This window comes from Microcaecilia unicolor, chromosome 5 (assembly GCF_901765095.1).
Source record: "Microcaecilia unicolor chromosome 5, aMicUni1.1, whole genome shotgun sequence".
Classification (NCBI taxonomy): Eukaryota; Metazoa; Chordata; class Amphibia; order Gymnophiona; family Siphonopidae; genus Microcaecilia; species Microcaecilia unicolor.
Genome location: NC_044035.1, coordinates 61020 through 77044, shown reverse-complemented (window position 1 = coordinate 77044; position 16025 = coordinate 61020). Strand labels below are relative to the sequence as shown.

Below are 16025 nucleotides of genomic sequence, written 5' to 3'. Positions count from 1 at the left end.
CTAAGATGAACAATTTTATTTTGTGTTAGAGCTGTATGATACAAAACTATATAAGGTAATGGAATTCAAACATATATGGGATAAACACTAAGGAATCCTGTTTAGAAGGAATGGATCAACTGAATCTTAGCTGAGATTGGGTGGCAACACCGGTAACTGGAGAGTAAAACTAGTGCTGGGTGGACTTCTACGGTCTGCGCCCTGATCGTGGCTGAATAGATATGGATGAGCTGGCCCGCATAACATTTTTTTCTTTACTAAAGCTCCTGAGCCCCCTCAAGCCCCCTGCCAATGTCTCCTCCTTTCTCTCATCCCTCTCAGTCTGCATCAAGATCCTCCACCCCGGAAAATCCCCTACTCCCCCAGCCATGTAGGCAGGCCCTCCCTCTAGGCCTACCTGCATCCCTGGTGGACCAACGGGGTCGTTCGGGGTAGAAGCTCAGCCCCTTCACTCCTGCCCCTTGCTGTGCCGGTCTAAAATGGCTGTCGCGACCTCTCGCAGCAGCTCACAGTACTTGTAGTTGGTGAGAGGTTACGGCAGCCATTTTTGACCAGCGCCACAAGGGGAAGGAGCGAGGGGGCTGCGCTCCTGTCCTAAATGAAGCCGCTTAGCTATGCGGGTGCCGGCACTGAATATTGCTAGCACCCGCATAATCTGGGGCTCCTCCCCAGTGCCACCTCCAGCGCCGCCCCTGACTTGCCTACTTTTTGTTTCGGTGGTCTCAGGGGATATTCAGCAGCACTGTTCAGTTAAATGCCACTGGATATCCCCGGTTAGGTGGCAGGAAGCTATTTAAGCAGGCAGGAGGGTTGAATATCGGCCTCAATATTTTTAATATGTGTCAGTTTAAGCAATAAAGCATTAAAGATGTCTAGCACTCCTGGACTCTCATTCATCTTATCCCTACAAGCACCTCCTTTTTAAACCTTTGAGCCCCATCTGCCTATGCCTTAACCCTGCCCTGCTTCTTGGAGTATCAAATTTGGAAAGTTTGATCCAGTTCAGAGCTGAGGATTGGTCAGACTAGTATAAGAGAAAAGCAAAGATTGCAGAGCTATTGCCGTTGTCATATTTGTTCAGTGCAGGGTATTGTGTATATGTTTGTAGAAGGAAATTTTGTGTGTGTTTGTTGAAGGGATTCTTGTTCCTGGCTGCAGTGGAGCAGTATGGGGGAAATCCTACAACTGAGCGCACCCGTATAGACATCCAAAGGATGAATAGTGGGAGTCTATTGTATAACGGAATATGGCGTAACTTCAAGCATGTAAATGCAGCAGGGACACATGCAAATTGCAGTAGTCTGTAAGTTAGTGTGTAAGTGGGTGCCCCGCTCGTATCTCACATGTGTATAACCTGCTTGCATTTATACACTATAAGTTAGACACACCAGTACAGAACACCCTGCTGGCACTTTTTACGGGTAAATGTACACTTATGTGCATAAGTACGAGTACATGATATATTTATGCATGCAAATGTTGTGTAAATGCAGTTTATAGGACTGTCTTTTTTGTGTACCTGCAAAATAAAGCATCAAAATGAAAAAAAAATCAGAAGTGAATCAGATAAGATGATGTAAAATGACTTTGGAAGACAATGAAAAACCTTTTCATGAATCTCCTGAGTTGACTGAGCATCACAGAATGCTATGATGGCCAAGTCCTTCAAGATGGGCATCTCCACAGAACAGTCTCTACCATCTAACAGAGCCACTAAAGGTCGGGGCCGCATTGGACCATTCATCAGTTGGGGGAATACACCTAGGAAAAAAATCAAGATACACAATTATTAATGTATAGTTTCACAGACCCTGATATGTAGTCTAATGTAATCTTGTACTATATCTTACCTTTGCATAACATATATAAAAATACATTTTATGCATAGACTTTTGTAGGGACAACAGCGCTTCTATATGGCATTATAATATATGGCACTACACTTCAGAGTCTGGCTCATGGAAACTACCTTGCAAGATTGTATTAAAGAATACAGACATGGACCCAGATCAGTACTACTACTACTAATCATTTCTATAGCGCTACTAGACATACAAACCACTGTATACATTATATGCAGGTACTTTCTCTGAGCCCCCCCCCCCCCTCCAAAATCCCCAAAACCCACTCCCCACAACTGTACAACATTACCATAGCCCTAAGGGGTGAAGGGGGGCACCTAGATGTGGACACAGTGGGTTTCTGGTGAGTTTTGAAGGGCTCACATTTACCACAAGTGTAACAGGTAGGGGGGGGGTGGGCCTGGGGCCGCCTGCCTGAAGTGTACTGCACCTAATAAAACTGCTCCAGGGACCTGCATACTGCTGTCAGGGAGCTGGTTATGACATTTGAGGCTGGCATAGAGGCTGGCAAAATATATTTTTAAAGTTTTTTTTAGGGTGGGAGGGGGTTGGTGACCACTGGGGGAGTAAGGGGAGGTCATCTTGTCAGTTTGGGCACCTTTTTGAGGCTTGGTCGCAAGAAAAAATGGACCAAGTAAAGTCATCCAAGTGCTCGTCAGGGACACCCTTCTTTTTTCCATTATTGGCCGAGGACGCCCATGTGTTAAGGACGCCCCAGTCCCGCCTTCGCTATGCTTCCGACATGCCCCCGTGAACTTTGGTCATCCCCGTGACGGAAAGCAGTTGAGGATGCCCAAAATCGGCTTTCGATTATGCCGATTTGGGCAACCCTGGGAGAAGGACGCCCATCTCCCGATTTGTGTTGAAAGATGGGCGCCCTTCTCTTGTGAAAATAAGCCTGAAGGAGATGCTGTAGGAATCGAACACTGGTTGCCAGGATCAAAGGCCGCTGATAACATCTGAGTATTGTTTATTGGAGCAACTCATGGCCAAGCTGACCCTCTAGAATGATGTAAAAGGAGCACTTAGTACATAAGTACTTAAGTGTTGCCATACTGGGATAGATCGAAGATCCATCAAGCCCAGTATCCTGTTTCCAACAGTGGCCAATCCAGATCACAAGTACCTGGCAAGATCCCAAAACAGTACAATACATTTTATGCTACTTTTCCTAGAAATAAGCTTTGGATTTTACCAAGTCCATTTTAATAATGGCTTATGGACGTTTCTTTTAGGAAGATATTCAAACCTTTTCTAAACTCTGCTAAGCTAACCGCTTTTATGTTTAAACGATTTTTATTGAGTTTTTCACATAAATTAAAGCAATACAATCTCATGCACATATTACATCAATGTAACATCCTATAAAGTGACAACCCAAAACTGTCCCATACCCAAACTGTTACCTCCTTCAAACTCCCGTTCCCCCTGATATGCTAACATGTTGTTTTCGAAAGCCCTTCAGGAGTCAACATAGTGGGGGAAGGAAGTTTAAATATTGGATGAATTTGTTTTGTTGGTTCTATTATACAGCTTGTAGGGCAGGCAGGGTGAAACAAGTTAAAATATATTGTTGCTACTGGTTAAAGAGTATTCTTAATAATGAGTTATATCAGTTCACTGCTAAATGTTCTTATGTTATGTTTAACATGCTGAATCTTCAATAAAAACTGTTGAAATTCAAACTCCTGTTCCCCCCCACCCCCGTTCCCCTTTCATCCCTTCCCCTAACCCCCCCCCCCCCCCCATCTCCTATCACCCCAAGCCACCTCCTTTATCCAACTTACAGTACAACAACGGTATGCATTTGAATACCTTTTCCATTCCCACATCTAAAGATGATACAATACCAATAGCCACCATTCAATGCCTACCATTTAAACCTTGTAACTCCCAACTCCCTCCCCCATTCTTATACAAAAACTCTCCTCAGCAATGCCCCCGGAAGCTTGTGATATGATAGCCCCCAAAGGCAGTGAGAAGAACGAACTAATCCCCTCCATCCCCAGTCCCCTCCCTATGGCACCCACCACACAATTGACCCGCCCTACAAGGGGAAAAAAATATATATAAAATATAATTTAAATTTTTCATCCTTATTCCCCACCCGGTGACAAGAACTCCTTTTATCCTATCAGCTCATAAGCTACTACTCACAACAAAGGATCAACCTTAGATCATATTTAAAATTAGACTCCTCGCTCTACGTGGAAGTGATTGCAAATATGGGTCCCAAACCAACAAGAATTGCTTTTTTCTCTTTGGAGTACCCCACATCTCTCGCTTCTCCAATAACAACAGTACATGTAGACGATTCCTCCAAGCCCAAAAAGAAGGGCTCTCAGTTCCAACCCATTCTCTCAATATAATCCGTTTCCCTACCGCTACTGCTTTCCGTATAAATAATGTTGTTTCCCGTTTAGTAACCCCAAACTTCTCATATTTATCTAACAATACTCCAGCAGGCACCATCGGCAAAGGGCAGTTCCAGAGACCCCCCACATATTTTAGGATTTCTGCCCAAAACATTTTCACCTTCGGGCAGTCCCAAAAAGCATGATAAAATGAATTATTTCCTTGGTTACACGTGGGGCAGACCGGCGTCTCCACTCCTCCAAACCTGAATAACTGCTCCTGCGTCATATATGCTCGGTGCAAAACCCTATATTGGCACTCTCTCAACTCTGCACTAGTAGACACCTCTGGGATCCTCTGAATCAAAACCGAGAAATCTATCTCCGTCATCTGCTCCCCTAAATCCTGATTCCATCGACTTAAAATCGCCGCTCGGGACCAACTCACTACCCGTTTTTGCACTTCCTTATGGAGGGACGAGATCAACAGTCCCCCCTCGGGGACCCGTCCAAAAAATTCATCCGAATAAGCTCCCATTCGGGTACCCAATGCCCTCCTATCCAAAGATTTATAATAGTGCTGTAGCTGTAAATAGGCCAATACATCCCTCTGTTCTACCCCCAGCTGACTTTGAAATTGCGCCCAGTTAATTAATCTACCCTCCTCATCTAGTACATGCCTAAAGAGAGTCAACCCCCGATCAGCCCATCGCCGAAAACTAACATTATCTTGTCCTGGGGGAAACTGCTTGTTACCCCGAATGGGCAACTGGTCCGAAGTCCCAGGGTCCCCCCCCCCCCCCCCCAATAGAGGGACTAAATATCTCCAGGCTTCACGCACCGACTGCAATACTACTCTGTAATGTCCGCCACACATCCAGCACATGCAGCGTAGTGCAGAGTAGTAGAATACCCTTACTGGAGTTCCCCACCCTCCGGGTTCCAAAAGATCTGTCCACAGTTGGGCTATGAACTAAATTGAAATCACCTCCCATCAGAATAGGTACATCTGGCATCTCTAATAATCTACGAGTAAGAGTTTGTATGAATCTACTATCATATGTGTTGGGACCATAAACATTACATAGAAGTACTTCTTGCTTGCCCAATATCACCCTGGCAATAAGAAAACGACCCTTGGGGTCCCTCCAAGTTTGCATCTTTTGAACTTCCACTCCCTTCCGAAATAGTATCAGAAGTCCTGCCTTACGATTCATCACCGGCGCTTCCACCAAGTCTGCCACCCACCATTTCTTAAATTTGAGGTGCTCTGAGGTGGGCAAATGAGTCTCCTGCAAAAAAACTACGTCTGCCCTCTGCCGATTTAAGGCCTGCATAATTTTTTGTCGTTTTATGGGGGAAGAAACTCCGTTCACATTCCATGATATCAATTTCAGCGCAGTCATGGAGGAATAGAATGCAAGTATCTCCAAATATCTAATCCTTTAAAGTAGGCCTCAGGGCTACCCCAGCAATAACCCTTCCAGCCCCACACTCCTCCCATTCCACTCCAGAGTACACGCACCTTCGCACAGATCGGGGGAGCCAACCGGGCAGCAAAACCAACACAAAGATGAACGTGAAAAAGGATGAATAACACAGAAAAAAGAAAAAATCTCCTCCCCCCCCCACCCCAACCAACCCCCCCCCCCCCCCCAGAACGCTTGTACTTCCCCTCCCCTCCCTTGGATTAAAGCTCCTAACTCTCTTTTTACCCTCTTTAAAAATTGGAACAAGGGAGACCACGTGATACGGTGGAAGCAGCAGCAGTGAATCTGTGCTGCTCCGAGGGACCCACTCCACTTTAGCCTCTCAGCCTCGTCAGATCCTCCGGCAAACACTGCTAGCTCTACAGAAGAGCTGGTGAAGGTGTATGGAACAATACTTTACATCGATGCCGCTCGCCAGCACCAGGAAGGGCTCCAATAATGAAAAAGAAAAGCTGCTCAGGCCCAGCGATGAAAGCAAGATGGCGGTTGCGTCTCCCCGCAGCGAAGCAGAGTTTTCCGCCCGACAATTAGAGCAGCTGGCAACGGCCGTCAGACGCGCCCTGGAGCCTCGCTTTGTTTCGCTGGAGGGCCGCCTGGAAAAATTTGACGGGCTGCTAGCGGACATCGCAAGTAGAACCACGGAGGCGGAGAAATTGGTCTCTGACCTGGAAGACAGCTGGCAGCGCTGGGAGCCGGAGTTAACAGGGCTAAAGAATAAGCTGGCAAGTCAAACGGAGAAGCTGGACGATTTAGAGAACAGGGCACGATGAAATAATCGCCGTCTGGTTGGCATCCCGGAAAGCGCTCTGGAAAGAAACCTTGGCCCTCTGTTGGAAGACTGGCTATCAAAGGAATTCGCATTGTCGGATAGCAGAGGCCCGCATTGCATCGAACGTGCGCATCGCCTGGGATGAGCCCCTCAGAGTGGTCAGCAGCCTAGAGTTGTGATCATTAAAATACACAATTATCTACATAAAGAGGAGATACTGAGGGGATACCGCCAGAAATGAGAGTCTTTGAAGTACGCTGAGGCCCAAGTACGCATCTTTCAGGACTACTCCACAAGCGTGCAGGAAAGAAGAAAGAAATTCCATTCGATTTGCACAGAGCTTGTGGAGCGGAAGGCGAGATTTATGTTCATTTATCCAGCCACGCTCAAAATCTTCCATGCGGGGAAATGGGTTCCTTTCACTTCAGACCAATCGGCTTTACAGTTCATAAATCGAGAGCTGAAGAAGGAGGGAAAACCCACTTGACACTGTACCATATATATAATCTCCGTGAGAGGGGATGGAAGAATGACTTAATATAATTGACCGGTGTACCGGTGAGGAGAGGAACTGTATGTATGGAGGGCTAAAAGCTATGTATAAAATTGTGTGGAGGGGGGTGGGGGGCTGGGACCTTAGCATGTCATGGTCTCACCTTGACAGGAATGGTCCTGTCTAACCCTAACCCTCTTTATATACAATGACTTACCTTCATTAATGTATTTACTTACCAGGTTCCATGTAGAGCTGTAGTAGGAAAGTAAGAGGCCAATCCCTTAAGGAGAGGCCGATCACAACTGAGCTGAAGGCAAGCGAGGGTTAATGCAGGAGGAAGGAGAAGGGAGGGTGAAGTGGGAGGGGAGATTTGGGAGCAAGGAAAGGTAAAGGGGGAGGAGCGCAAGCAAGGTCCGTCATTTGTCAGAGAAGATAGGTTTGGGAGTGGAGCTGAACATACCTGGCTGCAGTCTAAAGCAGTCTCGTGGTCCTTCTCCTAGCTGGCAGTGCTCCGTTTTTTCCTGGCAGAGGTCATTTGGTGGTGTGGGGTTTATTCTGTCCAGTATTGTTTTTTGCAGGTATGCCCTCGCGGCGTGCAGGTCAGCAAAGGGCCCGGGCTCCATCGAGGGCTGTACCGAAGACGTCAAGGGTTACTCGCAGTTCTAAGCAGCCCGCTGGAGGCCGGACGCCATCAGCGGGGGAGACTGGTCACCCGGGGTCAGACATGGGTGTTTTGATGACTGAACTACACAAGCAGATTGAGCAGCATGGTTTGGCATCTGTGACTCAGAGATTGCAGACTATGGGAGCGGGGGCTGTGGCCGCTCTCGTATCTGGGGATTCCCTGGGGCAGCCCGGAAGTGTAGCGCCGTCCGCAGTACCAGCGGCGGTTCCCACAGGACTGGACGGTAAGTCCTCTGATCCTACTCATTCTAATGTCACGCAGGACTCCTCATTGGAGGAAGTGATCAGGAGGGTGTTGGCTGAGTACGAGGCGCGGCCCGGGCCCAGTGTTCCCCCGGTAGTGCGGGAGGTTGATTCCACAGGCCGGCCAGCCTCGACCTCAGGGGACTCCTCCTCCATGGGGGTTCTTCAGGGAGCTCCGGCGGTAGCCGCCGCGGTTTCTGGAGAAAGGGTAGTTAACCCGCGTACTGATGTGGTTTGTGAAGTTTTTACATTATCTCGTTGTGTCTCTAAGACCGTGAAGGAGAAGATTTGGAAGCGGGAATACATTGATATATTTTCCCTCCTTTTCCGGGAGACGGAAGATGACAGTAGCACGCCACACGATAAGTTGACTATGCTGTTGGCGGGGGACAGGAAACCACGGATATTCAGGTCCCTTACGAATTGGGTATCCGCTTTTCATATATTTATGTCGGTTGTGGTTGAGCGGGAGCCTTCATTGAGCCCATATTTGATACGTTATATGGATTCTATCATGAAAGCTCACCGTCGGTATGGCGGATGGGCTTGGCTCAATTATGACATCAGGTTCCGCAAGAGTATGGCCGATGACCCTACTATTTCTTGGCAGCATAGATTGGTCGACCTATGGCTGGAAGAGATGGTAGCGAATCGACCTTTTTCCCAGGAGAGGGGGTATAGTTTTTGGGACACCACGGGGCATAGACCTGGGCAGTCCTTTCTCCAGTCGGGGCAGTCCTTTCTCCAGTCGGGGCAATCCTTTTCCCAGACAGGGGTTGGGCGGAAACAACCCACTTGGCAAGGGGGAAGAGGGGTTTGTAGACAGTTCAATGGGGGCCAGTGTACCTGGCACCCATGTAAATTCCGCCACGTTTGTGCTACCTGCGGTGGTGGACATTCAGCCCAACAGTGTAGAGTGGCAAAGGACAGGCGAGGCCAGTCTTTCCCGGCGGCTCAGTTGTTTGACGGAGCTGGCGCCGTCTCCCATTAGGATTGAAGCGATGTCGCCTTGGCTGGCACGGTACCCGAATAGGGAGTGCGCAGCGGCGATTGTGAAGGGTTTTCAGTGTGGGTATTCCATTCCTTTTCAGGGGCCTTTGCTGCAATCTGTGGTTTGTCCTCGAAACTCAAAATCTATTGATACTTATCATCAGGTGGCTTTGGAAAAAATTGGAAAGGAGCTGCGCCTAGGTAGGGTGGTGGGCCCTTTTGCTTCACCTCCTTTTCCAGTGATGGTTGTTTCCCCCATTGGAATCATTCCGAAGAAGGATCCGGGCAAGTTCAGGCTGATTCATAACCTTTCTTACCCTTTGGGTGGGTCGGTCAATGATTTTATTGATCCGGAGGACTGTTCTGTGCAGTATACTTCATTGGACCAGGCCATGCGGATCATTAGGAATCATGGCCCGGGGGCCTATCTGGCGAAGGCTGACATTGAGTCGGCCTTTCGATTGCTGCCCATTTGCCCGGATTCTTTTCATCTATTGGGTTTTAGTTTCGATGGCAATTTCTATTTTGATAGGTGCATGCCGATGGGATGCTCTATTTCATGTGCCTATTTTGAGCAATTCAGCACATTTGTGCATTGGGTGGTCGAGCAGGTTGCCCCCGGTGGGGCCCTGGTCCATTACTTAGATGATTTTTTATGTGTTGGACAAGATGCGCGGCATTGTGCACTTGTGTTGCGGACTTTTTCAGAGGTGGCACAGAAGTTTGGCATTCCATTGGCAGCTGACAAAATGGTGGGTCCTGCCCGGGTGTTAACATTTTTGGGCATTGAGTTGGATGTACAGAGTCAACATTCTAGGCTTCCCGAGGAGAAGATCGTGAAATTGTTGGCGGCTGTGCGGCAAGTGCGGCAGCTTCGCAAGGCTACACTGAAACAATTTCAGGAACTGCTCGGGCTTTTATGCTATGCTACTCGGGTCATCCCCATGGGCCGTGTTTTTGCACGGAAGTTGGCGCTGGCAACTAAGGGGGTATTGCAGGCCCACTACCATATTCGGGTCACTAAGGAAATTAAAGCTGACTTGGGGGTATGGGAGACTTTCCTGATGCGTTTCAATGGCATTTCTTTTTGGCATGATGCCCCCACGACAGCGTCGGCGCTGCATTTGTTTACGGATGCTGCGGGGGGGGGGGGGGGGAAGGTTTTGGCATCTATTTTCAGGGAGCTTGGTGTGCAGCTCGCTGGCCTCAGTTGTGGGTGGAGTCAGGTACGACGAGGGATATTACCTTCTTAGAGCTTTTCCCCATCATGGCGACCTTTCACATCTGGGGTAATGCTTTAGCGAATCAGACTGTAATATTCCATTTGGACAATATGGCGGTAGTTGAGGCTCTCAACAGACTGTCTGCTCATACTGTACGCACCATTGACTTGCTTAGGGAAATTGTTTTTCAGTGCTTGTGTTTGAATGTGGTGGTCAGGGCTCAGCATGTGCCGGGCAGAGAAAATGTTTTAGCTGATGCTTTGTCGCGTTTTCAGTTTTCAGAGTTCCGAGCTCGTGCTCCGATGGCCGACCCCAGAGCGACCTCAGTCCCGGACAGCGTGTGGCGATTTGGCCCGTAGCAGTGTGGGACCTGCTGCTCCAGTCTATTTCTGAATCTACACGGAGAAGATATCTGGCTGCAATCACCTTTTTCCTCAACACCTTGCGGGAATTAGGCATTGGGGAGGTTTTTAGTGTGAATGCCATTGTTCAGTTTGTACTTTTCTCCCGGGCGCATGGGATTAGTAGAACCCGTGTCTCGGTTACATTGGCGAGTATTAGTTTCTTTTCCAAGGCCTTGGGGGTGGGGAATCCAACACGGCAATTTGTGGTTACTAGAATATTACGGGGCTGGAGTAGGGAAGAGATCCAGAAGGCGGATTGGAGGCAACCCATTACACGGGGGGAGCTGCTTTTGTTATTCGGTGCAGCGGCACATGTATGTAGTAGCCCCTACGAAGTGTGCCTCTTTCGTTCTGCTTTTTCCTTGGCCTTTTATGGGGCATTGAGAGTTAGTGAGCTGGTAGCTAAATCAACGTTCGCCTCCCCGGTCATGGGTTTGCTGCTGTGGGATGTCACCTTGTACGGGTCATCTCTGCAGTTAGTAATTCGAAAATCCAAGACTGATCAGTTGTCCAAGGGGTTCCGTTTTTCTTTGCAGCAGCATGGGGAGGATAGTACATGCCCGGTGAAGACTATGAAGGATTATTTGGGACTTCGCCCGCCCGGGGGTTCTTGGCTGCTGGTTCATGAGAATGGGGCACCTCTCACCCGTTTTCAGTTTCAAAGGGTTCTCTCTCTGTGTGTCCAGCGGGCGGGTATGCCTCCAAAATGTTTCAGTTCGCATTCCTTTAGAATAGGGGCGGCCACTTCGGCGGCTGCTCAGGGACTCCCGGAGCAGCAAATCATGCAGATAGGTCGCTGGAGGTCTAAAGCATACAAGACCTACATTCGACCACAGTTTATCGGTGGGTCTGTATCTTAGTTCATGCTTCTAGCTCCCACCCGTATAATAATTAAAAAAAAAAAAAAAAAACAACAATAATAACACTTTACCCTGTGTCTGCTTGTGTTACTGTACTATTGTGCTTCGCTCCTAATTTATATTTGCTTCGCCTATTTGCAGGTGGCCTGGATATCAGACGAAGGATTTGGATATGCGGTCACTCCTTTGTTTATTGGGCTCGTAGGAGGGCAGCTATTCGACCGACAGGAGAAAACTTGGGTTTTTGCTCTGGGCAGGTTGCTATCACATGGCTGGGGTTCAGAGGCATGAGATGGGCGCAGCTCCTGCCCACCTTGTTATGGCGGTTCCAGAATCATCCTGCTCCTCACATTTTGATATTGCATTTGGGTGGGAATGATTTGGGTCAGGTTCATAGCATTCTGCTTCTGAAGACCATTCAGCGGGACCTGTTAAAGTTAGCATGTGTATGCCCCCAGTTACAGTTAGTTTGGTCTGAAATTATTCCGCGCAGGGTATGGCGGGGGGAGCGTTCGCATGTGGCTGTGGAGCGGACGAGAAGAAAGCTTAACAGGTGTGTGGCTAGGTTTATGCCCGGTGTAAAGGGGCGTGTACTTACCCATAGCCTTCTTACAGAATCCTGTGAGGGTTTATACAGACCAGATGGGGTTCATTTGTCCGATATTGGGCTTGATATACTAAATTCCGATTTGCAAGATTTTATTGAGGCATGGACGGGGTTCCATATTTGCTAATTTTGTTTCGGGGATGTTAATTGGTGTGGGCCGCAGCCAGACTTGACTGGGGTGGGAGCCCACGGTTAACGAGGCTTCGTTACCGTGGGCAGTGGCGGTTAGTACTGATGATTATTCTGCGAATATGGTGGGTACACAGCAAGTGAGTGCATAAGAGTGGTACATGATTGATGTATAATTGCCCAAATGTTAACTGCAATACAAAGTTAAATGTTATGCCTGAATGTGGGCAGGTTACGTTATTTCATTGAGAATGTGGCTTGTCTCCTGGCTTGGACGGCCAGGAGGCCATGAACTTACCGGGGTATATCCTTAGACGGGATACACCCTAGTCATCGGGTGCTAGAAGAGAAGCACATATAGGCGGGGGTATGCTTGTACGGCACCCTCGGAAGTGTATTTGGGCGTAATGTGAAGTAAGCTGTGTACCTCATGAGTTGGAGTTGATAAGTTGTAAGAAGTTATTTACTAATGAAACATGTTATTATCTTTAATAGACTGTTAAGTGCCTGGCTGCGGCCTTAATAAATTCCAAATTTAGTGAAAAACTGGCTTCTGGCGTTATTGTGGTGCATGGGGATATTGGGAGTGAATGCCGAATGCTCGAGTTGTTGATCCTCTGCTGCAAGGTTCCAAGGCTCTTCCCAGCTTGCTTCACTAAGCACTGGATCACCATCCGAGCTGGTCTGTTGGGTTTCAATTCCACTATAACTTCTTATGTCTTCATTTCCACTACAGATTCTTCTATAGTTAACCAACTACTTTTTGTGATTCATATAAGGCTAAGAGATTGCCAATACCCTTACAACTACAAGTAAAACAATAGCTCAACAGTTAATGCAGTTGCTTTTCATCCTAGAGATGTGGGTTTGACTCCCACTTCAGCTCCTCAATACCTAATACACTTCTTATAAACATTTTTATTATAATATGTTTCAACAACTAATTATTTGTGAGTAGGTTACGACTAAGATCTCGCCAACATCTTTACAACCACAAGTAGAACAGTAGCTCAAAAGTTAGTGCAGTTGCCTTTCACTCTAGAGATGTGGGCTTGATTCCCACCTCAGCTTCTCAATACATGGTCCACATGTCATATAATTTTTTAACATATTACATAACAATAAAAATAAAAAGCAGACAAAAGATTGCAAATTAATACTGTCAAGTACTGAGCATGATGTAAATAGAAACAACAAACATAGTTTGAAATGTCTATATGCGAATGCCAGGAGCCTAAGAAATAAGATGGGATAATTAGAATATATTGCACTGAATGAAAAGTTAGACATAATAAGAATCTCTGAGACCTGGTGGAAGGAGGATAACCAGTAGGACACTGTCATACCGGTGTACAAATTATATCGTAGTGATAGGGTGGATCGAATTGGTGGAGGGGTATCATTGTATATTAAGGAGAGCCTTGAATCAAATAGATTGAAAATTCTGCAGGAAACAAAACACATCTTGGAATCCCTATGGATTGAAATTCCATGTGTGAAGGGGAAAAGGATAGTGATAGGAGTGTACTACCGTCCGCCTGGCCAGGATGGACAGAAGCAGAAATGTAAAAGGAAATTAGGGACGCAAACAAACTGGGCAACACAATAATAATGGGTGATTTCAATTACCCCGATATTGACTGGGTAAATGTAACATCAGGGCAAGCTAGGGAGGTAAAATTCCTTGATGAAATCAAGGACTGCTTTATGCAGCAGCTGGTACAGGAGCCGACAAGAGAAGGAAAAATTCTAAACCTAGTCCTTAGTGGAGTGCATGATCTGGTGTGGGAGGTAATGGTGCTGGGGCCGCATGATAACAGTGATCATAATATGATCGGATTTGATATTAGCTTTGAAGTAAGTATACATAGCAAATCAAATACGTTAGCGTTTAACTTTCAAAAAGGAGACTATGATAAAATGAGAAGAACGGTGAAAAAAAAACTTAGAGGAGCATCTGCAAGGGTCAAAATTTTACATCAGGCGTGGATGCTGTTCAAAAACAGAGGAAATTGGAGAGTCATAGGATACGAGGTAGTGCCCTACTGTGGATTAAAAACTGGTTAAAAGATTGAAAATAGAGAGTAGGGTTTAAATGGTTAGTATTCTCAATGGAGAAGGGTAGTTAGTGGGGTTCCCCAGGGGTCTGTGCTGGGACCACTGCTTTTTAATATATTTATAAATGACCTAGAGATGGGAGTAACTAGTGAGGTAATTAAATTTGCTGACGATACAAAGTTGTTAAATCGCAAGAGGATTGTGAAAAATTACAAGAAGACCTTATGAGACTGGGAGACTGGGCGTCTAAATGGCAGATGACAATGTGAACAAGTGCAAAGTTATGCATGTGGGAAATTGGAACTTGAATAATAGCTACGTAATGGAAGGTTCGTTAGGAGTCACCGACCAAGAAAGGGATCTAGGTGTCGTTGTTGATGATACGTCAAAATCTTTTGCTCAGTGTGCTGAGGCGGCTAAGAAAGCAGATACAATGTTAGGTATTATTAGGAAAGGAATGGAAAACAAAAATGAGGACGTTATAATGCCTTTGTACTGCTCTATGGTGCGACTGCACCTTGAATATTGTGTTCAATTCTGGTCACTGCATCTGAAAAAAAGATATAGTGGAATTAGAAGCGTATGCCTTGTAGCGCTATAGAAATGATAAGTAGTAGTAGTAGTAGAAAAGGTGCAATGGGCAACAAAAATGATAAAGGGGATGGGACGACTTCCCTATGAGGAAAGGATAAAGCAGCTGGGACTCTTCAGCTTGGAGAAAAGATGACTGAGGGGAGATATGATAGAGGTCTATAAAATAATGAGTGGAGTGGAAAGGGTAGATGTGAAGCGTCTATTTACTCTTTCCAAAAATACTAGGACTAGGGTCATACAGTGAAGCTACAAAGTAGTAAATTTAAAACGAATCAAAGAAAATTTGTCTTCACTTAACATGTAATTAAACTCTGGAATTCGTTGCCAGAGAATGTGGTAAAGATGGTTAGCTTAGCTGGGTTTAAAAAAGGTTTGTCCGGTTTCCTAAAGGAATAGGTCCATAGACCATTATTAAAATGTCGGCTTTCACATCATGGACGCATGGGCAAGGGCATTACAACTAAAACTCAACAATGAAAAAACACACTGCCTCATCCTCTCATCCCAGTACAACACGGACAACCCCACAACCATCAGCATCCCGGATCACACCCTCCTAATCTCAGACAGCCTGAAAATCCTCAGTGTAACATTAGACCGCTACCTAACAATAGAGACCCAAGTAAAATCCACAACAAAGAGAATGTTCTTCAAAATGTGGAAACTCAAACGAGTGAAACAATTCTTCCCGAGGGAAATATTTCGCAACCTGATACAATCAATGATGCTAAGACACGCTGACTATTGCGATGGAATCTATGCGGGATGCAAAGAACAAATCTTAAGGAAACTTTAAACCACTGAAAACACGGCAGCAAGACTCATCTTCGGAAAAACACGATTTGAAAGCGCTACACTCCTTCGAGGAAAAAGACATTGGCTACCAATCAAAGAATGCATCGCCTTCAAAATCTGCACTATGGTTCACAAGATCATCTATGGTGAAGCACCGGGATATATGATGAACTTGATCAACCTACCAACCAGAAACACATCCGCATCAGCACGACAATACCTAACCCTCAATTACCCAAGCTGCAAAGGACTAAAATACAAATCAACCTACGCATCCAGTCTTTCCTACATCAGCACACAACTATGGAATGCACTACCAAAAACTGTGAAAACCACGTACGACCACCTCCAATTCAGGAAAAAAACTAAAAACCCACCTGTTTCAAAAGGCTTACCCCACTGACCCAACTTAAATATCTGAACTCCGCGACACTATAACACCACAGTCCGTACTGATCACCAAACAA

The 16025-nt window shown here is 46.4% G+C and overlaps 1 protein-coding gene across 1 annotated transcript in view; it reads right to left on the bottom strand.

The window, feature by feature from the left end:
• The window catches only part of CTBP2 (C-terminal binding protein 2), a 177482-nt gene that overhangs the window by 138788 nt on the left and 22669 nt on the right, over positions 1-16025 (bottom strand). Inside the window, exon 3 of the mRNA XM_030204693.1 lies at positions 1607-1761. Within this exon, the coding sequence (XP_030060553.1) occupies positions 1607-1761 (155 nt within the window). The remainder of the gene's footprint in view (positions 1-1606; positions 1762-16025) is intronic.